Consider the following 22,607-nt stretch of genomic DNA (forward strand, 5'->3'; position numbering starts at 1 on the left):
GAGATGAATGCAAAACGATGATTTAAAAATGTACCTTAAAATATACTGATTAAATTATCACTGTTCGTCCAGAGTGTCGTTAAAGATAGTCGAAAATTATTTACGAGTCCAAGCACGTCCAAGCGGACAGCTTGACAGTTCGCTGCAGTTATACCGATAGATTGCATTTTGTTCGGTAAAAATAGAATTCACATTTCATATCCCTCGCGAAACTTGGTCTGCGAAGCTTGGAGTGCTAAAAAATCAATATAAACTGACATATATATGTGTAAGCTACATTATTTCATAAAATTAGAAAAGCGATAAAGAAACAAGTATGATATAATAAAACTCCTGTCGAGTCTTAATTATTACATCGTGGAAATAAGTCGAGTGCTATGTATTAATCACAATACAATTAATTAAACGTCATTGTTCTTCGTTTTAGGAAAGTGAGAACAGTTCCAAAACGTTGCATGCATTAATTCATACCGGAACTACGAGAGAAGTCGATGGCAAATGATTTAGTTCCATAACTTCGTTTATTAATGCCGTTACAACGCCACCTGAGCCAGGTACAATTCCGAGCTCGACATTAAAAGCCGGCTCGCACGATAATGCGCAGCCCTCTTATCGCACGTATCTAAAAATTGCCGTCTAAATCGCGCCGCCTCATTGTGAGAATTTACAAAAATTTCATTTCAGTCCGCGGATATCAGTTGGCTCGGCTGAGAGCTAAAACGGACAAAGAGCAAAACATTCCTCTTCTAAGCATAATTCTCGTTGTAAGTAATACAAACGTCATCTGATCGTCGTTCCACTTCTTTGGTAGCATACCGAGGGTGAGCTAAAGTATGCAAGAATAGAGGATTTTACAGGTCTTACGTACTTGTAAAATAACGCTGCTCGTCCGTAAAAAAAAATTAAATAACAGATCTACATAACGACGCTATATAAACATCTTAATGTTATTTACATCATTGGCGAGTCGCTCCTAATAATCGTGTAAACCGCTACATTTCGCCGAGCACGATCTAACGATGCTTGCTCGAGGAGAGAGAAGAGAGGAATATATATAATTATATATATGTATGTGTATATATATATATATATATATATATATATATATATATATATTATCATTATGCTCGACACGATGTACGCGAAGAAAATCGATTAGGTCTGGAAAATAATATACTCTCCGACGGAAAATTAATATTACATTACGCCTAGGAATCTGCCTGAGTTTGCACGCACCTTATACTGTCCGCATCTTCTGCGTGTATAACATAACGGCGACTGAAAAATATTCTTGCGACAGGTACATAACGCGAAGTACTTTAAACAAATATCTTTTTTTTTTTGTAGCAATGTGGCAACGGCAGCTTCGAAACTCATCCCGTCCCGCGTTGTAATGTCGTCGTCGCATTATCACAATGGTTAGTTGAAATAACGCTACCACCCCGCCATTCGTAAAACGTGATATTGTAAAAATGAACACTCGTCGTGAGAAACCCTCCAGCACATGTCATTTAAACAATTTGATCCTACGTACGCAGGCTTAAATTAAGGAATGCGCGGCTCAACAAGAAAACGAGAGATGATTAAACATCGGAGTTAAAAATGATTTCAATGATCTGCGTCGATAAAATTTATAAACCCTGCGAAAATTTCTGCCTGCATGCGTGCAAGAAACGTCACACGATCTGCTATCGCGCGATAACTGATTCATGATTCAGAAAAACTTATGATTTGATACCATCGTCTCTGTTAATATGAAAAATCGTGATAATTACTTTGGGAATTATTAACTCTGCTACAATTGTTATATTAGTATATCTAAGTGTAAGTAGCACACATTAGTTCGCAGCGACGAGGATCGCTCGCTCGAGTATCAATGATTCACTATCCATAATCCGATAATCCATGATCCGGTTATCCATCGACGACACGTGTAATGCCATGTCGCAAGTTGAACCATCCAGCAAGTCACGCTTGTCCATCCCGTCCATAGGCTAGCCATTGATTGGCATCGGTAAGGGACATTGCACTTGCCACACAATCAGATGACTCTGTTCACCGTGTTCTTCGTTGCTGACCGTAGTATTCGATCGGTCCATGGTTTCATCCGTGTCCTCTCCATCACCTGAAAGGTAGTTAAAATGTAAGTGTTATTGACAGCGAATGGATATCCCCAAATGAGAGAAAACAGGCACAAGTCGCGTTTTCTACAAGATGATGCATGATAGATGGGAAAGCCCAACCCCCAGAGAATAAGATATATGATATACTATCGCTTTTAAAAAATCAGAATATTAAATTCTTTTTTCATATACTTGTTTTTAAACTTTGATGTTTGCACATGTGCGATAAATACGCAAGCAATCTGCAGAAATTCGAGACACCCCACAGTCATATGTACCATATATATTGTATATATATTCAATATGCAAAGATTATAGGAATGATGTTGTTAGTCGAACTTTGTTCTACCGTGCAACAGTGGGAAATATTGTTTTGTTAGTAAAGGATGCACCGATTAACAGTGACATTCGTCAGGACAGAGAAATGCTCGTTCAAATTGAGACATAGAAATCAATCACGCTTCTTGCTTCTCTCTGGGGGCATACCTGACCATCTGCCACACAATTAGGTGTGTTGCCACATCACTCTCGTCTTCGGCTTCATCTGCTAAAATTGCAATAACTCGTTAAACTCAAATTTAAGTAACGATTCATAAATCTTTACTAATTTTTGTATAACAAAAGATAATAATGATAAAAATTCACTTCATCTCTCATAACGGTACATTTTTACAGAGTTTATTTAGGATTTGTAATTAAGATGGCATACCTTGCAAACCATTACAAAAATTTGCTTACCAACTCTGAAATCGATGTAACCCTCGCCGCCCGAGAGAACGAGCATCGCAGGTTGCGTTCCATCCGTCACCGCGCTCTGACCACCATGGCCTAGAAACAATTTGATTTAAAGTTATCTCAATCTTTAAAAAATAATAATAATTGGCATAGATGATATCGATCTTTTTGAAACTCACCAGGTACAGCGACGAACATCTTCACGGCGTCTCTGTGCCCATGAAAACTAAGCTGCGCATGGGCCATGCTGCAGTAAGGTATGAAACTTCCCGGTGTGACGCCTCGTTCCGACGCGAAGACCCTGACACCGACTCCCGGGGCGTCGCTCTTGTTGTTACTCGACTGCACTCTGGATACCGCCATTGAACCACCCGCACCTGCAGCACCACGGTGTTACAAAATTAGCGAGTGCCAATAAATGAAAATATTGTGCCGTTTCTTTACTTACTCTCCGACAACGGCACTGAAATTATTACTCCGTTACCAGTACCAATCCACAGCCTGTTCGAGGAAATGAGCAAAGCGGTAATGCGCACGAAGGAGAATCCAAGTTTTCCAGTGCCGAGCATCTTGCTGACGTACGGCTCTATGTCGACGTCTTGGAGATGCTGGTAGGTGTGAGCGTGATAGAGTCTTAACGTCGAATCGAGCCTGATGCTGACCCACACACCGTCACCCAGCCACGCCAATTGCCGCACTTGAGATTCTCTGCGAGGATGCGCGTCCACTGTGCACTGTAAAATAGAAGTTATAGTTTTATTAACTTGTTAAGCTTAATTTTCATGCTTTTTGTCGTATTAAAATGTCATATCCTTTTAAGAATTATCTCATTGTCAATTCTGTACCTCAAGCGTCATCGAAATAGGATCGATCACGTGAATCTTGTTTCTGTATCCACACCATACTGTTTTTCCGCTAACCGCGGTCATGCATCTAATGGAATGTTGTGGGCTACCGAGGGTGATCACGTGGTACTGAGACAAATCCCATTGCCCGTCCGCGCCTCTTCGGAATATCGTTACAGTTCCATCTGCTAAAGCGACCAGAACTCGGCCCTGCACGTGTCTAATGAGAAGAGAGGTTTCTATTAATCTCTCGTCAGCAAAAATCTTCCAATTAGGACTACAGCATCAAATCCTTGTTTAAGTTTCCTCTTACTTAAGTATCCTTTTTTGTATGCTACGGTCCTTACTACTCAAAAGAGCTACGTACACAATAGCTAACGCTGCATCCCTCAGCTTCACGGAGTGCAGGCACATCGACCATTTAGCAACGGCCGAATGGACAAACACCGCGCCGTTTTGAGCTCCGAGCCACATGGTCGGTTGTATGGACGACATCTTCTCGATGGGTGTCTCTTCAACGATCTCCTCCTTCGCCTCCTCGTTCGCGGCATCTTTGTCGTTCGATCGCGACGGATGCGCCTCGGCATTACACCGTACGAAATTTACCTTTCCCAAGTTTGCGGTCTCGCTGTCTATACTTTCCAGACTTTGCGGCTCGTTCGTGGAGTTTTGATCCTCGGCAGACTTTTCGGTATTTTCGTTGGCCTGATCCTCTGACTGATTGTCAGATTCGCTTTTATTTTTATCGACAGCGGTTTCGACGTCCTGATGATTCCTCTGGCCGTTCTGCTCGTCGTTCTCGTTCGCATTCGTGACATCCTCGCAGGCACCGTTGTTGTTCTCGCTGTCATTCGCCGTGCCGTTCGCCGAATTGCGGATTGAATTCTCGTTCGGGGATTGCGTGTAATCGCTTTCTTTGGCACCAGGCACGCTCGCGATGCAGAGCAGATGTCCCTGACAAACGTTGAACACCTCCAGAACGTCCGCCGGATTGTTCGCGTCTATCACCGTAACCTTGGACATCTTCTGCGTCGAGGTGCAGATCCAGACGAGCGAGCTGAGCTGTTGCTCCCACCGTTCCGCCTCGAGTCGTCGATTCTCGTTCTCCTGAAGCTCCTTGTCCAGGTGCTCAACAGCATCTTCAGCCTCCACCTTCGTGTTGCTCGTTTCCTGGGCCTCGGCCGCGTAGAACACGCTTCCGCCGACCATGCATCCGCCGTCACGCGTTTTACCACTGCTTAGATTTACACCGGCGCCACACCAAATCTAACAAAATCAACAGTGGATTCTCGCTTATCGATATTTTTTCTCATCAAGAAACGGGATAATATAACACGTACCTTCATGCCTGGCTCGGTTTCTTGCAGCGGTCGACAATATACCGGAACTGGAACGGGTGGTTGTCTAACGGGAGCGCTTGGCTTCCCCGGTAAACTCCATCCATAAGCTTGCAGACGACCGTCCTCCTTTTTAACGTGCGCCCGCACCTGACGATATTGTTCTCTTCGCTCGCTCGCGCGTCTCGCTACGAGCTTCTCGGACGATCTGCAAAGACGACACGAATGATTACGTTAATTATCGTACGCTCACGAGTCTCGGGCGAGAAGGGAAAAGATCGTTGCAACTTTTCCGAGTTAGCAAATAGTTAACTGTGACTGTTGATTGTCTGTCCGACCATCCATTTCACCATACATATCTTCCGATTATTTTGGTTCCATCTCCACCGATTCTCACAGCCGACAATAGTCTCATTCTTGTAAATTTACTGACATATAGGATACGGAATGTTAGATACGGATATATCTATGGGCTCTCTATCGTACTTCGAAAGTTAGAAGTAGAGCGGAACAGATTTACCTGCTGACCAATAAGCACCCCACCCGAAGCCAGAAAAACCAGGTATCTCTTGACAACGCCACGAGGGAGAGGCAAGGACGAAACCCGAACAACAAAAAGACCAAAAGCGCAGTAACAAGAGTGAAATGAAGGCCAAGTTTATAACGTAATCAAAACTTCATTTATTTATTTCGATCAATAATGATCGCATGTTATTTTTCCAGAAATTGTACAAATTCGTATTTACAAAATTATGTATTTCTTACTTTTTTTTTGTTCAAACATATTACTATGAAAAATTGATCTATCTATCTAGTAGCTTAATTAGTGCAACTCTTGCACTTTTATGAGCAACAAATTTTATATATATATATATATATATATATATATATATATCATCGTAATATACAAACCATGCTAAAACTTGACAATAAAACTTGATCAACAAGTATATAATTTGATAAAGAAATTTAAAAATAGAATTAAATATACAGTAATCAAAACAGAACATAGGAAGAATAATCTTGATGCGTCACAAAACGCTACATTGTTCTTACTTTGATGATATGCCCGGATCCAATAAAATTTTCGTCTCTAGATACTCATCGAAAGCCAAAAAGATTACAGAATGAAGCAAAAACTGGTTAATACATGTACATCAATGCGCGCAAACTTGCCAGTAAAACAAGCTAAAATTATTCAAAAAGACTCACGTCTTTTTAGCGCAATTGAGACTAATATCGTGAATCGCGACAAAAGATTATGGATCCCAACTGACCAAAGAGAATTCTAATCTGCAAAGATGAGCAATTCAGAAAGTCATACTAAATTCCTTTCTCATTATTCAGCCCCACATGGATTATAAAATAATATTACCTTTTGTATGTTCGTCACTATTTTGACAATAAAGAGTACCAAGGTTACGCGTTGAATTGTAGCCTGTGTATAACATTACGTATTCGCGAGAGATAATTTCCTTGGAAAAGAAAATGAACTCAAGATCGTTAAATGATGATCAGATCAGGAAAAAAAGAAGTATAAAATGATAAAAGAAAATGAAAGTAAAGTCTAACTAAAATATATTAAAATTAGGTAGGTTTCGATGTGTCAAGTCGACGTAACATATCTACGCGCGTGTAGTAAAATTTGATTGATTTCTCACATGGTGTCTCCTTGGTCGAGAAAATCTTGGCGACTTTTCAACGTACGTCTACGCATGGCATCCAGGGGCGGTGCTGGAACGACCTGATTCGCTGGTGCACTGTACCGTACATGCGGCAACGTGTGCCCGGAACGCACTAACGTCCCTCGATCGGCCGGGCCTGTGAAGAGATTGCTAAAACTGAAACGAAAAGGACAGATTAATTTTCTTTTAGTCTAGCTCCTTCCTCGTTTTCGTTCATTGGATCGCTAGACACGTACAACTTCCACACTGAACCCTTTCCACCCGAGATGCTGGAAGGATCGGTCTTGCTAGCTCTTATCATCTCCGTCCACCTGACAGCCTCTTGGAGCTCCATAAATCGTTCCTTATATTGATTTCGTTCCATGAGCACTCTTGCCATCTCCACGCGTGTAAATCGCTTCCTCTGAGACAGAGGCACATCCTCCTCGTCGTCGCTTTTCGTCGCTTTAGCTGCCGCTTCTGCTTCTTCCTTGACCTTCTTCAGTTCTTCCTCGAGGGCGGCAATTCGTTGCCGCAATCGTTCACGCGCCTGCTGTAAACCTCGAACTTCCTCTCGTAATATTTCTTGCTCACTGGAACGTTAAAGTTTCTAATAATATCTAGAAATTATATTAATGTTGCAATAAAAGGAATTTAATAATGACATACCTCGTCAATTCATCCACTTTGACAATTAGATCATCCTTGACAACGTTAAGCGCGTTCCTACAAGAAAATATTTAATGTTAGACTATTGAAATACACACTGAAGATATTTTACTTTATTAATAAAATGAAAAACTTACTTTGTTGCTAGCAATTCATTGTTTTCCATAATAAGATTTTCTACTTCTTTTCCCATGCCTGTAAAAGACAGATAAATATATAATAACATAATAAAACTTTTCTTTTAGAAATCAAATACATTGTACTTAAATATTGTTTTATTTTTGTAATTAGATATTTAAAAATTTTTATTTACAATGTTACATGCATAGCAATAGACAATTAAGAAAAATAAGCATTGTATATATATTGTAACTAGAATTTCTGATTTTTATTCGTAAATAGTTGTTATATAGAAAGCATGTTTGAGAATAACTATCCTGTCAACAGATCTGATGTTAATTATTAGAAAAATGCATATCGTACATCGTGTAGGTATACAGTACATATTAATAGCATATCTTACCGAAGAAGTTGTCATTGACTGCATGGTAATTAGTGTCATGCGATCGCGTGTTGGAAGTACGACGCGAGCCAGCACAGGATGCGGTAGCAAATAATGAAACATAATACACACACACAAGTTAAGGATACTGTTAACTCAAAAGATGAATGAATGAATGAATATATGTACATATTGCAAAAGTCGTGAACGTATCAAACGTACCTGATGAAGCGTATTCTCCAGGATGTACTAAACTTCCTAAAAATCGAATGTATCGATTTAGTTTTTCGAAGAGATAGAAAAACTAATTTTAAGATAATATTTCCATATAACGTAAATGTATATACCGGTGATATCTGCGCCTTCGTCCATCTCGCCTAGCGCATCCGCGTCTTGGAAACTTAGTTCTTGATACAACGTATTGCCGCTTCGTTGCTCTCTTTCGGTCCTGCTTCTACCTCCCGGCGTAGTTGCTAACTTCTCTATGCCCGCGGTCGGCGTCGTTGGCGTTATTAAAGTTGGCGGTACTTCCGTTTCCGGACTTTCATCTGCAAAAATATATTTTTAACTTAGAGAATCTCACATTGCAAAGTTTACAAGATCCTATCAAACGCAACATACGTCTAGATATAGTTGTAGTCTTATTCTCTTGTACTGGTTGATCAGTTAGTTGGCTTTTGTCGGACGTTTCGATAGCGGCCTCACTGCTACTATCCAACATTTCGGTTCTCAAGTTAGCGACATTTAGTACGATATCTTCTTGAACATCTTCGGCGTTTATGCTAGCTTCCAAACTCTGAAAGCCGTAACTAAGCGGCCCGGAACTACGCGACATATGAGCAAGTCCAAGGGAAGGTAACCGCGATGGTGCACGGGTGGCAGATGACACGCTCTCCAGTCTTTCCGTGCTACCAACCAGCATTTTGGTCCTCTCCATGTAATCGACATGGGTCTTAAATAATTCCGTATATCTGTCGTGCAGCCGGGAATACTCGCGTTTCAATTCAGCTTCCTTCTCCTCGAGTCGACCAACTAAGAAAAAAAAAGTTGAATATTCAGCGTACCGTATGCGTAATCTGTATGTAAAGTAATTCTGGACACAGAACGTGTTCCACATTCAAAACACGTAGATTAATCGTCATTTAAATAGCAAGCATTTATCACTGGCGTAAAAACAAAAGTGAGTGATCATTTATTATAAAGCATCAAATGACAAATAGACAACAGCATCATAAATAAAATTATATATGAAATAATAGAATATGAGAATAATGAATGGCCACGTTCAGCAGAACGTTTATTTCGCAACTATTGGAAGTTTTCTGAGCCCAGATTGGATTATTCCTCTAGATCTAATGAATAATCCAATCTGAGCTCAAAAAACTTCCAAAGGTTGTAAAACAAACGTTCTGCTGAACGTGGCCAATGAAAAAATAACAAATGAACAGAGAACAATAAATGTATAGTAAACCTGCACCCTATGTACCTCGCACAGCCCCCTATCACAGAATATATAGTATACAAGAATATAAATAAAAGAAAAAGAACCAAATCTTCTACTCTACTGTAGAGGGAAGAACTGTGAATGGGTAGACTGGAAGCGCCAATGGCATTTGTACCGTGATCGTGAGAGTTCTTAGTCTTCAGTTCCAGCATTCTTACGATAGATTCTAAACTATCAATCTTCGACAGAAGCTCCTTCCTTTCATCCTCGGAAACATCTTCCAGTTCAAGAAGTTTCTGTTATAAAAATATTTACGTTACATTACGTTACATTACGGCATAATTGTATTATTATTTTGTGCACTAAAAATTTATAGATTTAAGATAAAATTTAAAAAGAAAAGCTAAGCAATTACCTGATCTGATGCTTTTCTCAATTGCTTCTCCCTTTCGTACTGGGTGACAAGTTGCTCGTTATCTTCTCTTAATAGCTCTAGTTCGACTTCACGTTCCTGATTCTCAGTATACGATATATCCAAACATTCCAACACATTGACTAGCAAAGGCATCAAATCTTTCACTACATCTTCATCGTATCTCGCGATCATCTTCTCGAACTCTTGATAAATGCTGCCTGCCAAAGACTGCACTTTCTCCGACATGACAACATGGCTATCCTCGTGCGTGCCGTAGACAGTTTCTTGATTGATCTCCATTTTGACGTGTTTTTGTGTGTATATATATATATGTATATCTACCTATATACCTGCAACAATAATATACAGAAGAACGTAATATTATATATTATTTTAACACATTCAAATGGGATTAAAGAAGCAAATAATTAGGCTCCATATATATTTTCAAGATCCAATAATAACGTTTAGTTTCCAAAAATCTATTATCGACGTATGGGTTCGTATCAACTAAATAATTCAAGTATACTCTGTAAGTATAAAGTATAAGAAATGACAACAGTCCGGATAGCCAATTTATCAAACATGTTTATCAAAACATGTTTTGCACGATATCTATCTAATAAATTTTGTTGGCAAAATGCCAGTGGAAATTTAGCAGAATTTGCTAAGAGATGCGGTAGACCGACTATAGGTAGCTGAGCAACATCTACTGTTTTGTAATCATTTAAACGATTATAAAATGAAATTTTGCTCGGTTTCTACTGGCGGTCTGCTGTCAGATCACGTCGACAAATTCTGCTGGCAGAGTATAACTTTAATATGAATGCAATTGACGCCAATCCGCTGCAACATTTTGCTCAAATTTGCAAGCAAATTGCCAACATACTTGTAGGTATCACTAAAAACAAATTTTGCAAAATGTCTACAAATTTTATCAACAAAATGTCAATAGAAATCTGTTAATATAGCGTAATGGCAGATTGACCATAGAAATCGAGAAAAATTTATTATCCCTTAATCATCTAAATGATCTATTCTGTTTGAATAATTACAAAATGACACAACTTTGCTTCGTTTCTGCTGGCAATCAGATTACGTTAGCAGGCCGGCAAAGCACGAGATTAACGCAGACGTGGTCGATGTCAATCTGCCGCAACACTCTACTCGAATCTGCAAGTAAATTGCTAGAATTTCACTTCCTAGGGAAAGGAAGATAATTTCAATATCCCGAGACTCCTCGCACCATCTGGTCACAAAGAAGAAACGTGAAACGGATATTTGTTATGCTGTCGCACTACTCAACTCTTTGGACTCGATACAGTTACGTTGCACTTTTCACAGCCAGTTTAAACGGATCCCGGGGCACGGGACGTCGTCGAGGGCGTTAAAGGGCGCAGAGGGGCGCGCGTCTCCGAGCGTGGGGCATCAAGCCGTCCACTCGCCGGACCTGCGGTAAGCGTCGTGGGCGAGCTCGGCAGCGGTCCACCGCGATCGACGTATACGTCGTCGGGTTGGGACGTCAGGCGCATAACTCCGCTTATAACCTCCTGCGTGCGACACCGTCCGTGGAGTCGCGCGGGGAACGCGGGCAGACGCGCTCGAGCGGCCTCGCGTCGTTTCGCTGCGCGAGGATCGGCGAACGGGGACGTCGGGGACTCGACGCGCGGTCGGCGCGGTGTCTCATCGCATCATCTGCGCGTCGTCGTCGTTCTCTCTCTCTCTCTCTCTTCTCCCCCGTCGTGGACTCACCTCGTCCACCTCGTGCGAGTCGCACACGCGCGCGGGCACGGACGAATGGACGAACAAACGGACGGGACCGATCCGAGATCCGATCGCGCGAGACCACGCTTTTTTCTTCCTTTTTCTTCCCTTGAGCTCCTTCCTTCTTCTTTCGCGAACGCTCGGCGTGACAGTCGCGCGACGCGGCGGGCAAGATCCGCGAGATGGGTCTTTTGACATTCACGATCCACTCACTCACTCACTTGCTCGCTCGCTTCGTCTGCCCTGTCCTGTCTCTCTTTCTCTTCCGCGTAATCAACAGGAAATTCGGAGCGCGACTGTCAATCGAGGGTGACACGAGCGGACAGAGACACGATCGGCCTTCACGCCGCGCGGTTTCTCCTCGCCAACGCCATTTCTCGTCAGCCAGCGTCCAGCTCCAGCGATCCGCAGCCGCAGTCCCCTTCGACCCCGATTTGTGCAACGTGTTCGGAAATAGATGCGCGACATCCCCCGTCCGCGACGGACACAGCGACGGACGACGTTGTCGATATGTTGCCCCCCTTCGCCTACTCTCCACTTCCGTTAGGTGGCAAGGTGGCCGTGGCCGGTGGCGTCACCCGACGGCTGCCATCGCGCTCGGACAGGCGGCTGATAGCAGTGATAGCGCGCGCGCGCTTATCATTGACCGACGCGAATCACTACACACGTGGTATGTATGTACATACGTGGCGCAATTGGGCGCACGAGAGAATTAAAAAAAAGGCAGCCCACAGACAGCGCACGTCTTGAAAGACGTGAAGACATCTTTATGGCGTGCTGTCTCTTTGGGAGGAAAGCCGTTCCAAACACGCGATTGCGATGAACGCGTTACAATTTATTTACGATTATATTGTATACAACGATAACTTAGAAAATTTCCTCTAATACTGACAAATAAGAAATAAAGAAAAGTATTCACATATTTATATGTGTACGAGTGTCAAAAAAAGCAGCATATCGTATTGTTAGGTATATACTATTATAAAGGCTGCGTTCGCTTTGGGCGCTTTCGTGCTGAAAGCGTCAGTCTATCTTTATTGCTCGTTACGTGTTGAAAAAAGATGTGGAGTGATGCTTTCAGCACGAAAGCGTCCAAAACGTACGCAGCCATATTGATACAATGACAATAGGTTCGTCCAATGCAAACTTGCATACGTCTAATGTCCATTCCTACCAATGCCACGCCAATTAACTTTAATCTCGGCTTACTTTTTATCCTTTTCTAGTTTTAAGAATGAGAAAAAGATAAAAAGTAAATTAAACCGAGATTAAAGTTAATCCGCATTGGTAGGAATGGACATAAGCGGTCCATACAATCTAAAATCTAAAGTGTGACAGCGATACGGTAATTACAGCGGATGTAAATAACATATTAATTAGTAACTTAATTATTAAAATAACGTCCGCGAAATCCACCACCGCCGTTCCAGTTTCCACCGCGCGGACTGCCTGTGCCGCATCCCCTGTTGCCGTAGCCTCCTCTGTATCCACCGCCGCGATTACCGCTGAAACCGCCACCGCCACCGCCACCGCCACCGCCACCGCCGCCTCCTCCATAGGACTCGCTATTCGAAATAGGGCCGCGGTAACCGCCACTTCCGCGCATCAGTTTCGGAGGTACGTAGTTCGAGCGAAAGCCGGGTCCCCTCGCTCGAGGTTGGAATCCATCGCTAGTTACGTGCTCCAGCTCGTGGCGACAAGCGTTCATGCCGCATAACGCCTTGATCACGCTTAACGTCTGAGGAAAGAGAACAAGGTTTTCATCAGCATTTTCAAAAGACATTATCGTGTACCAAATGTTGCGGAAAAAGAAAAAAGAGAATTATTATTTCAAATATTTATAATAAAAAAAACATGTTACATAAACACAAAAGGTTTTGTACCTGTCAAGGAAAGTTTAAAACAAAAATAGCAGCGAAATCAAAGTGAAGTTGTCTCGTCGCTGGCTTCAATATACTTTTTCCCAATTAAAAGTATTTTTATATATATTCATTTAGAAATTCTTTAAGTCTTCTTTAGAAACTCTGGATTTCTAATTTAATTAATAAATAAATAAAAAAAAACCGACAGAGAATCTTTTGCACCAATTAAATATACATGTATAAATTTCAAAATAATCCAAGATTATTAGACTAAATATGTCTAGATGTAAATGTGCCGAATAATTTTCTCGAGTCGGAGGCATTCTCGTTAAAAAAAATAAAAATCCAAATTCGATTTATACCTTTTCTTCGCCTGGGTTCAACTCCAGGACCGTTTCTGGTTCCTTGGATGCTCGAATTACGAGACTCTCCAGAGCGGGTCGCAGGGCGACTACGGCCGCCGCGTGTTGTGGATTCATGTCCAAGTTGATCCAGTTGTCCAATCTAATCACGCCGTCCACGTACTCCACCTTACGCGACCCGAACAGCAACAGATGTATAGGCGACACCATCGTCATTTGCTTGCAGGACACGGCTCTCGTGCGGATCTAACGAAACAAGATGGAGAGAGGGTTATCGGGATTCGAGAAAGAGACAAATGTTTACAGATTTACCTTTTCACCGAACACGAAGAACGGGAACGGAAAGTTCTGCTCGAAGTTGCTGCAGTTTACCGACGTCTTGTGAATCAACGCGGCCTTCGATTCCGTGGTGAGAACCTTCCGCTTCTCCTTGTGGTAGCACACGTTGGGATACAGGCCCATGCACAGCAGCGCGGTGATGATGTCAAGACGCGGGTCCGCGACCGCCTGATAATTTAACGGAATCGGGCAAAGAGTCTCCTCGGGAAAACCAGCGCTTTGCAGCAGCGCTTGCAGTTGATTCTACATATAATGAAATACGGAGGTTAGATGTTATTATCGCGTAGGTACATCAGGACAGCGAGATATACGTCGCGGTTCTGCCGACCTTAGCTTCCGAAGTTATCCGTAAAGTTGGCAGACTCAGGCTTTTCGATTCGCAGAACGCCTGTTCCGCCCATTCGCCGCTGGATCTCGCGTCTTCCCACGCTTGAAAAGCGTGGAACATCGCGACGTGATCGCTGTACCTCGCGCCGGCAAACCACTTTTGCTGAGTAGTCAGTCTTCTCATATCCGGGCCCATGTTGTACACCTCGGGGAAGGTGGTGCTGTTCGCGGCCATTGTCGAGAGCGCGTCGCCTACGCGGAACATACATCCCAGAATCATCATTTTTCCCAGTCTCGGTTCTATAGGTAAACGCGCCAGGATCTTGCCGAGAGGCGTTAACTCGTCGTTCTTATCCAAGCACTTCATTTCTGCGCGAGACACATACAGATATAAAGATATCTCTCTCTATAAATTAATTTGATTTTAGAAAAAGGCACATACCTCTTAAGACGACTTCTGCCTCGATCACGGCGTCGATGGGAGGTGGCTCGATCGCCTTCGACAAGAATTGACCGATATTGCCGAGTCTCAACAGCTTGATGCTCAACGCCAGCTCGTGCAGAGGCGTCCTGAACATTTCCGGGGTCATGTGCTCGTCCATCTTATTGAATCGGGCTTTCGAGCACAGATGAAAGCAGAAGCCCGGTCTAACGCGACCCGCTCTACCCTTGCGTTGTTCCAGATTCGTTTTACTGGCCCAAACAGTCGCGTAATTAGTCATATTGTTATGCGAAGTAAATAGCTTCATTTTGGCCTTGCAAGAATCTACGACGTAGACGACGTCGTTGATCGTGATCGAGGTTTCCGCGATATTCGTGGATAAGATAATCTTCGTTACGAATAGCGGTACGGGATCAAAGACTTTGCGCTGATCTTCTCGCGGTAATTGCGAGTGTAGCGGGATAATGAGATAAGACGAACTGCCAAAGACAGGATGTTGCTGAAGATGTTTCATCAACGCGAATATCAAATTCCAGCCAGGGAGGAAGATCAGCACGGCACCCGGGACCTCCTGTTTTTTTATGTACATAAGTAGCGCTTCTATTAACTCGAAGCTTATCTCTTTCTCCGTCAGCTGTGCCATAGCGTTCTTCGTTTCAATAGAATAATTATTGCCGATGACCTTATTCAGATTTTCCTCCGGCTCTCCGTCCGCCAATGGCACATCGTCCGAATCCTTAGATTTACGTTTCCCGGAACCAGCAGGGGGAACAAAACCCGTCAACTGTACACAGTCCTCCAAGAAATATTGCTGGACGGGATACGCTCTGCCGGGAACCTCCACCACAGGACAATTGTTGAAGTACTCGCTAAACAGCGTCGTGTCAATCGTAGCCGACATGAGAATGATCCTGAGATCGGGATAGAGATGGATCATGTCTCTGAGGACCACCATAATAAAGTCCGAATTGACATCGCGCTCGTGGATCTCGTCGACGATAACGTGCGACACGCCCCTGAGGCCACCCTCCAGCTTTCTCAAGAGTACACCCACGGTGCAAAACATTATGCTGGAATAGGGCCTCGGCAAGTACGACTCAAATCGCACGGAATATCCAACCGACTGCCCTAGAGGCTCGCATCTCTCGATGGCGACTCGGTCAGCCACGGACACAGCCGAAATTTTTCTGGGTTGAGTGACGACTATGCTGCAATACGCACCCTGGCCAGATGCGATATAATCGTCCAGAATAAACTGGCAAACCTGCGTGGTCTTACCGCAACCCGTATTTCCGCGTATGATAATGACCGAATTATCATTAATCGCGTTCATTATTTCGGTTCTTTTGGTGAAAACCGGCAGATTCGATCTTTCCTTGATGCTCGCCTGTAAATTGGAATCCTGTTGCAGCTTCTCGCGCTGCTCGTTCATCAAATCTTCCGACAACTGATCCAGAGACGTTGTCGCCAGCGGTCCTTCATCTATATTGCATCCAGTCCACGGATTCCAATTCGGCTGAGGTGGCGACCAGCTTACAACGCCAGCAGGTTGTGGCACAGAAGACACAAAGTCATCCAAAATTTGATTCGTCAACAAAGATACGCCAGTAGCTGACGTATTATTTTCGTCCTTTACCGCAGCTGCACTATTTTCTGCTTTTACAGGTGGCTATATTTTAAGTAAATATTTCATTTTTTTTTTATTATAAATCTAATTAAATAATTTGATGAATTTATTTACACATACATACATAAAAAAGGATTTAAAAAAATGATTATTACCTGTTTAATATCTATTGGTTTTATATTCAAATCCATTAGGACGTCGTGAATCTGATTTTCTAGCTCTGGTGAAATCTTCACGGGATAAGGTTTCATCTGTTCAACATCCTTATTTTTTTTTAATGTGCCACTAAATGCTTCAATAACACCTAGATGATACAGTTGGCGAACAAGGGACAAAGCACAGCTTTTCGAAGCTGTTTGTTTGTTCGATCCAGTTTCGCGGCCAGTTATACCTGAAACGTGTCAAGATATTAGAGAATTAGTATGCGTGTGGTATGACTGGACACATTTAAATAAATAGAATAGAAATTAACATACTTCGTCCAAGTTGCTTGATATAAAGCGTCATCTCTGCCATAAAACTCCTGCAAACAAAATTTCTATTATAGATATTATAAAAGGTATCGTATATTATATTAATGTAATTAATAATTAAGGGAACAATGCGTGCGAGAGAAATACACATGTCGGATAACGTAATTTGAATAAGAAAAAGATACCTTAAATATAATGGAATAAAACATTTACAACTATTGAAGAAAATTGTCGATACCGAAAAATAGTTCTCGTACGTCAATTTTATTATAAAATTAGTACAAGTTAACGTATATTTTGTCGTCAGTCAGATCACTTATGAAACTTGTCGAAGCGTATAAAAAATAATTAGTTAATTTCCTTCTTGAAATAAGCGTCTATCTCGAAGATAATCTTTCTTTTTTGTTCCATTTATTCCCTCAATTAATTACAATGAATAGTAACACAACTTACCATTTGAAGATGTCACAGACGACCACATTGGAGTACATTGAAGAAAGTTTCTTTGTATTACACCAAAACCATTATTAAATCATTTTAATAAAAGTTTTGGTTTAACGCCATGCCATATCATCGTTTGTGCACAAGAGAGTCGACGACCACTCTCTCGCACCAGCTTTAGACGTGAACAAGCAATATACTCCAAAATGGCCTTGTTAAATCTCAAATGGCAACAACAATCGGCGAGCGATTGTTTGAAACAGCGAATTATCGTGAATTGAGTTTTATATATACTACATTGCAATGCCAACCCAATGTGCTAGAAAATACTCCATCGCAAGACTCCATACCTCGTATGATCCGGACCGACCGGAGTATATTTGTAATCGGCATTAATTTTGTTAGTTTGCATAAACTGATGAAGCTTGGATTTGGCGTTTTCTATCGTCCAGTTTCCATGTATCCCAGAATTCACGTCGACGTCCTCCGCGTCCTCCACTCTCTTTTGATCAGCCAGCCTGTCCATGTACGTGTAATTATTCTGACCGCGTTCGTTGTACGGCCTATACGCCTGGCCAATGTCGTTCGGCCCCATGCCTCCTTGGAACACCGGCTTTGGCGTTGAGAGTTCGCATTTCGTGCCATCTGCTGCTATCGCCGGCGGTGTCACAACGTCCTTTGGCACGTCGTTCGGATTTACATGATTCATACGCACTAAGTAATTGACATAATCTTTCGCGGCGTTTCCCTGCGCGTCCTTCTTGTTAGTCGAATTTCCTGCGCCGACATAGTCGAAGCCGGGTACTCGCAGTTCGCAGAGGAAACGTTGCCTGTGCTTCGGCCCTGCGAGATGCAAAAAACCCACGTCATCCATACATCAAACTCGAACGAAATAACACGGGCGATGTATATTTACCCGTTGGTCTAACATCAAACTGCGGTTCTTTCCCGTTTTTCGCACACCATTGGTGAAAGAAGGATTTTATATCGCCCATTTTTTCCGAGTCTCTCGTCACTGTCCTCGTACGCGAGGGATAATCTTCTTAATTAAAATGGTCCCTAATCCCCTACGGGATCAATTCGGCCAGCGAGGAAATGATAAATTGTATAACAAAGCAAGCCTCTCGCTTACATTTCCATCGCAAAAGGAGCGATGTTAGAGACGATTGGAGACGATGTCGAATGCCGGATGCAACGTCGTAGGTTAGCTTAACCTAACTTAACCTAACCTGACATGATACATTTGCAATCCTAGAATCTAGAATGCGCCACAGGATTTAAATAGCAAACTTTTTCTGCAATTTCATATGAAAAACACAAGTGTAGTTTATATTAAAATAACAGTCGATATTCATTTGTGAAAGTACATATTACCGTTTTAACGAAATATCGCAATTGCAATTCATTTTAATTAATAAATTATGTAATTTATCATCTATTAAAATTATATCTATATAAATATTTTAATTAATTTTGTCTTTCATCTCAAACAGTTTAATATCATCCTATTGTTGCCGCAATGAGTAGTAAGCTTTGTTAAGACACAGCTCTTGCAGTTCAACGTATTTTTAAGGCAATCTTTTTGAAAATATAATTGTTCTATATATTTCGAATAATTACATATATTAAGAATTAAGTTTCATACATGTTGAAAGAGCACGTGAAATGTGTAAAGACCTCGTAGTCTTTTTTGTAAGTTACAGAAATATTATTCTACTTAAAAGTACGTTAAAATTTACAAAAAGATGTCTATACGCTAGTTCATTAATAAATCATAGATATATGTGTGCGACAATAATAATAAACATTTAATCTACTTAATATACTACAGCTGCGAATAAAATTGCATCGAACTACACTCCCGTTCGGTGAAAGAAAGATATTATAAATGTGATGTGCCTTTGCTTTTTATCGTACATTACTCTAACGCGTATATTTATTAACTGAAACTAATCTCAACTGTGTATTTGATTACGTTGGAAGCAGGCATGTCTAAAATATCTTAAAAACATTTCTAAATATCTTTGCGATGTCATTTAGATATGCGTGCTGTCTGATAATTTAATACATTTTTTTCATTCCAATTTCACCAAGCAATAAAAGTACATCGATTCCCACATTTATACGGTCCTATATGTTATATGTGATAAAATTTGAACTTTTGAGACAAATTTTCAGCGCGATTGGAGTGAGGATTTCGTGGAAATTACATTTTCCAGATTCCAGATTATTCTCGCAGGCGAGAAAGTTTATTACGTCACATTAAAAATTTATTATCGCGCGCGTTTAAAAGATGAAAGGTAAGTTACTCGGGGCCGTCGCTAGTTTCGGGGTGTGAACGACTCTGGGACTGTGCGGCGTTTTACGCGTGGAACCGGGAGTGACGGGCGTTGCTGTTAAAAGATGTTTCCTCAGCGGTTTCATCGGCGTTCGTACCGGCGTCTTGTTGATATTGAGCTTATTGGAGCTCCTCAGTATCTGCTCCGGCAACATCGAGCTGTGCAATTCTTCCCTGCCCGTCATGTGGCCCTGAAATTGATTATACGTCGTGTCCGTGATGCTGTTAGCGGGCGACGACGATTCCCTCCTTTTCTGCCCGCCTTTCGAAGTTCTGCCTGGCTTCTGAATCTTTGGAAGCTTTCCGCTCCTTCGGACCTTAGACGCGGCGACAGTGGGCTTGTTCTTGTCACCGTTTTTATTTCTGCGTTTTATCGACGAGTTGGGAGACGGGGTGAACAATTTGCGTTTCGACAGTCCCAGCATCGGACCTCTGCGAATGCTCAAGTGGGACATACCTGGCGTCCGCTTAGAACTGTTTAAAGGCGATTTTTTGATCGATTTATCTTTCGCCTCTTTCCTCGCCTTCTTTATCGACTCCTTCTCGTGATTAATAGTTTCCAAAGTCTCCGCTAAAACATCTTCCAACGATGTACCGTTAATGGTAAACACCTGCTTGTGCTTAGCCTCGTATTCGCCGATCAATTGCCTCAATTCCGCTTCTATCTTGGGTAACTTCTTTTGTATCACCTTCCGCTCTTTCTCTTCCATCAACAATTGGCCGCCGCGATTGTAATAGCGATCGGGATTGTTCGCTCGCTGGAGCAAGTCCTTAATTTTCTTTATCAGCTTCTCACGTTGCTCCAGAAGCTCGAATATCGTTCGGTTATCGTTATAAAATTTGCGCAGCCTTTCCACTTCTAACTCGTGCAACGTCAACAGATCCTCCGTGAATGTGTTGGAATGAAACGGTGCAAATCCATTTCTCTCCGCTTCACAGTATTTGCACAAGTCCCATAAATTCAGCAATTCGTATCTGATCTGCGTAACGTACCGAAGAATATTCTCCTTCCTTTTCTCTTTGCAACGCTTTATTTCCGCGCTGAGGGCATTTATAACATTGGTACTATATCCAGGATACCTTTCAAGGAACGATTGACAAACGTCGGCAGGCTCGTCGAGATACTTCCACAACGCCGATAAATCTTCCTTAATTTTTTCAACGTAGCACTTTGCTTCCTCCACTTGCTTACTCAGCTCGTCCCTGAACTCTCTCAATTTCGTCATATTGCTCGCGCTCAGCACAAATTCCTCAGGATTCTTGCAGATCAACTCTTGGAACGACGACGACGGAGAGATATCCAATTCATTCGTCATCTTGATTATGGAACGACGTATGTCCGTAAAGACGCTCTCTAAACGTACCTTCTCGTTCTCCTGTTTCTCCAGATAAAGCTTAAAACTCTCGAGATCCCGCTCGGTGGGCACGACATTCGCGGCAATGCTCAGCGCCTTGCAGCCAAGCTTCTTGCAAATGTCACGTTCCTTGGTCAACAACTCTTTCAAGATCGTCATACGTTCCTTCTTCGTACGCTCCAAATTTTGCAGATCCGTTTGAAGCATCTGTTCGACCTTGCACAAGGGGGTCTGTTCGTACGTTTTGGGTGTCTCATCCATATGTAGTTCCGCGTACAGCGATGTTGTTTGTTTTAACATATCCTGTATATTATCGAACAAACGTTGCCTCTTCAACTGTGCCTCGGCCACCATATCATCCAGCAAGCCCTTTATGTGCTCGTACGCTTGATCATAGTACATCAATCGCATGTCCTTGGTGCATCCGATGTCTTCCCAGATATTATGCAGCTCGTCGAGCGCGTACTCGAAATCCACAACCATTTTTTGTACGAAAGGCTTCCACTCTGATTGATCAGCCATCGTTCCCACGTCTTTATTTCCTTCGGAAAATAATAATATTGCGAGTCAAGAGCACGGCCTCTTTAAATTGTGCGTTGTCACATACGTACCTCGATCTCAGTAAAGTGTCAATCTTATTGCGCGAAAGAAACTCACGCGCGTCACTCTCGTCTGAAAGCGACGCCACGGCAAGCACATAGCACATGCCGTTATCTTTTTAAATTTAAACGGTCTGTATATGTGCGTGTGCGTTTTGCTCGCTTGGCGTCGTTGTCGCGAGTGGTCGCGCGAGTCGCGACGTCGCGACACCAGCGCGTGCCGCCGCGTGCTGCATTTCACTGCCCATGAAAACCTACCTTAAGGTCTCCAGCCACAGGGGCCCGGCCTATATAGGTCTACGATGGTCTACGATGCGGGTCGTAAAGTCCACGCACAATCGAATTTGAGGAGAATAAAGCCATCGCACGTAACAAAGTTTAGTCTAATTATATAATCGTAAGGCCGTAAGGCTGAGGCTGAGTTTCCACTGAGCGCGTCACGCGTCGCGTCGTCACAAGTTAACCAATCAAAACATCCCATTTCGATCCCGTCACAAGAATGTAATGAAATGGGATGTTTTGATTGGTTAACTTGTGACGACGCGACGCGTGACGCGCTCAGTGGAAACTCAGCCTAAGAAAATAGACCACGCACAGTCGATTATTCTCCTTGAGCTCGAAGAATAATCGAGTGTGCGTGGTCTATTTTCTTACGGCCTTAGGCTGAGTTTCCACTGAGCGCGTCACGCGTCGCGTCGTCCAAGTTGAACCACGCAAAACATCCCCGTTCGATCCCGTCACAAGAATGTCATGAAATGGGATGTTTTGATTGGTTAACTTGTGACGACGCGACGCGTGACGCGCTCAGTGGAAACTCAGCCTTATTAGGGCAGGCTCGAGAAGCGACAGAGTGCAGAAAGTGTAACTCGAGCAAGCGAATAATTTTACCTCTCTCTCTTTTTTGTATATTTATATCATTGGAACTTTTTGGATTCTTTTCGTTT

The 22,607-nt window shown here is 42.5% G+C and overlaps 3 protein-coding genes across 8 annotated transcripts; all 3 read right to left on the minus strand.

Moving 5' to 3' along the window:
• Positions 1-502: 502 nt before the first annotated feature.
• On the minus strand, positions 503-12,101 carry Syd (JNK-interacting protein syd). Of its 5 annotated transcripts, XM_077402794.1 has the most exons (20): positions 11,041-12,101; positions 9,735-10,084; positions 9,495-9,615; positions 8,497-8,907; positions 8,223-8,423; positions 8,098-8,133; positions 7,897-7,914; positions 7,511-7,568; positions 7,374-7,430; positions 6,962-7,297; positions 6,702-6,881; positions 5,561-5,608; positions 5,044-5,248; positions 4,071-4,969; positions 3,704-3,923; positions 3,307-3,592; positions 3,038-3,235; positions 2,862-2,951; positions 2,610-2,670; positions 2,045-2,125 (listed from the first exon to the last, which is right to left on the minus strand). In XM_077402794.1, the coding sequence occupies exons 2-20, from the start codon at positions 10,032-10,034 to the stop codon at positions 2,122-2,124; spliced, it is 3,729 nt and encodes a 1,242-aa protein (XP_077258920.1). In that variant the 5' UTR covers positions 10,035-10,084; positions 11,041-12,101; the 3' UTR covers positions 2,045-2,121. The 5 variants fall into 5 exon arrangements, with proteins under 5 accessions (XP_077258916.1, XP_077258917.1, XP_077258918.1 ...); XM_077402790.1 differs by lacking the exon at positions 2,610-2,670 and having other exon boundaries at positions 503-2,125; positions 11,041-12,087; XM_077402791.1 differs by lacking the exons at positions 2,610-2,670; positions 11,041-12,101 and adding an exon at positions 10,803-10,907 and having other exon boundaries at positions 503-2,125.
• A 211-nt stretch (positions 12,102-12,312) lies between these two features.
• Mle (dosage compensation regulator mle) lies at positions 12,313-18,553 on the minus strand. Of its 2 annotated transcripts, XM_077402796.1 has the most exons (9): positions 18,288-18,553; positions 17,722-18,214; positions 16,934-16,980; positions 16,613-16,848; positions 14,831-16,499; positions 14,390-14,757; positions 14,035-14,304; positions 13,723-13,968; positions 12,313-13,236 (listed from the first exon to the last, which is right to left on the minus strand). In XM_077402796.1, exons 1-9 carry the CDS (start codon positions 18,364-18,366, stop codon positions 12,883-12,885), a joined length of 3,762 nt encoding a protein of 1,253 aa, XP_077258922.1. In that variant the 5' UTR covers positions 18,367-18,553; the 3' UTR covers positions 12,313-12,882. The 2 variants fall into 2 exon arrangements, with proteins under 2 accessions (XP_077258922.1, XP_077258923.1); XM_077402797.1 differs by lacking the exons at positions 17,722-18,214; positions 18,288-18,553 and adding an exon at positions 17,384-17,687.
• An 820-nt stretch (positions 18,554-19,373) lies between these two features.
• LOC143895568 (protein regulator of cytokinesis 1) lies at positions 19,374-21,855 on the minus strand. Its single transcript, XM_077402801.1, has 2 exons — positions 21,676-21,855; positions 19,374-21,606 (listed from the first exon to the last, which is right to left on the minus strand). The coding sequence occupies exon 2, from the start codon at positions 21,584-21,586 to the stop codon at positions 19,658-19,660; it is 1,929 nt and encodes a 642-aa protein (XP_077258927.1). The 5' UTR covers positions 21,587-21,606; positions 21,676-21,855; the 3' UTR covers positions 19,374-19,657.
• Positions 21,856-22,607: the final 752 nt, after the last annotated feature.

Source organism: Temnothorax americanus, unplaced genomic scaffold (assembly GCF_048541705.1).
Source record: "Temnothorax americanus isolate GAGA-0224 unplaced genomic scaffold, ASM4854170v1 Scaffold16, whole genome shotgun sequence".
Lineage (NCBI taxonomy): Eukaryota > Metazoa > Arthropoda > Insecta > Hymenoptera > Formicidae > Temnothorax > Temnothorax americanus.

Bases quoted from the DNA above. Each gene is read 5' to 3' on its own strand.
- Syd (XM_077402790.1), bottom strand. From the start codon at position 10,034: ATGGAGATCAATCAAGAAACTGTCTACGGCACGCACGAGGATAGCCAT. The intron at 8,908-9,494 runs GTACAAATGCCA...TTTTTTTCTTAG, and splicing joins TAAGAACTCTCACGATCACG to TTGGTCGACTCGAGGAGAAG. The intron at 6,882-6,961 runs GTACGTGTCTAG...TTTTCGTTTCAG, and splicing joins AAGGGTTCAGTGTGGAAGTT to TTTTAGCAATCTCTTCACAG.
- Mle (XM_077402796.1), bottom strand. From the start codon at position 18,366: ATGGGCGATATAAAATCCTTCTTTCACCAATGGTGTGCGAAAAACGGG. The intron at 18,215-18,287 runs GTAAATATACAT...TGCATCTCGCAG, and splicing joins GTTTGATGTTAGACCAACGG to GGCCGAAGCACAGGCAACGT. The intron at 13,237-13,722 runs GTATAAATCGAA...CTCTTTCCTCAG, and splicing joins TGAACCCAGGCGAAGAAAAG to ACGTTAAGCGTGATCAAGGC.
- LOC143895568 (XM_077402801.1), bottom strand. From the start codon at position 21,586: ATGGCTGATCAATCAGAGTGGAAGCCTTTCGTACAAAAAATGGTTGTG.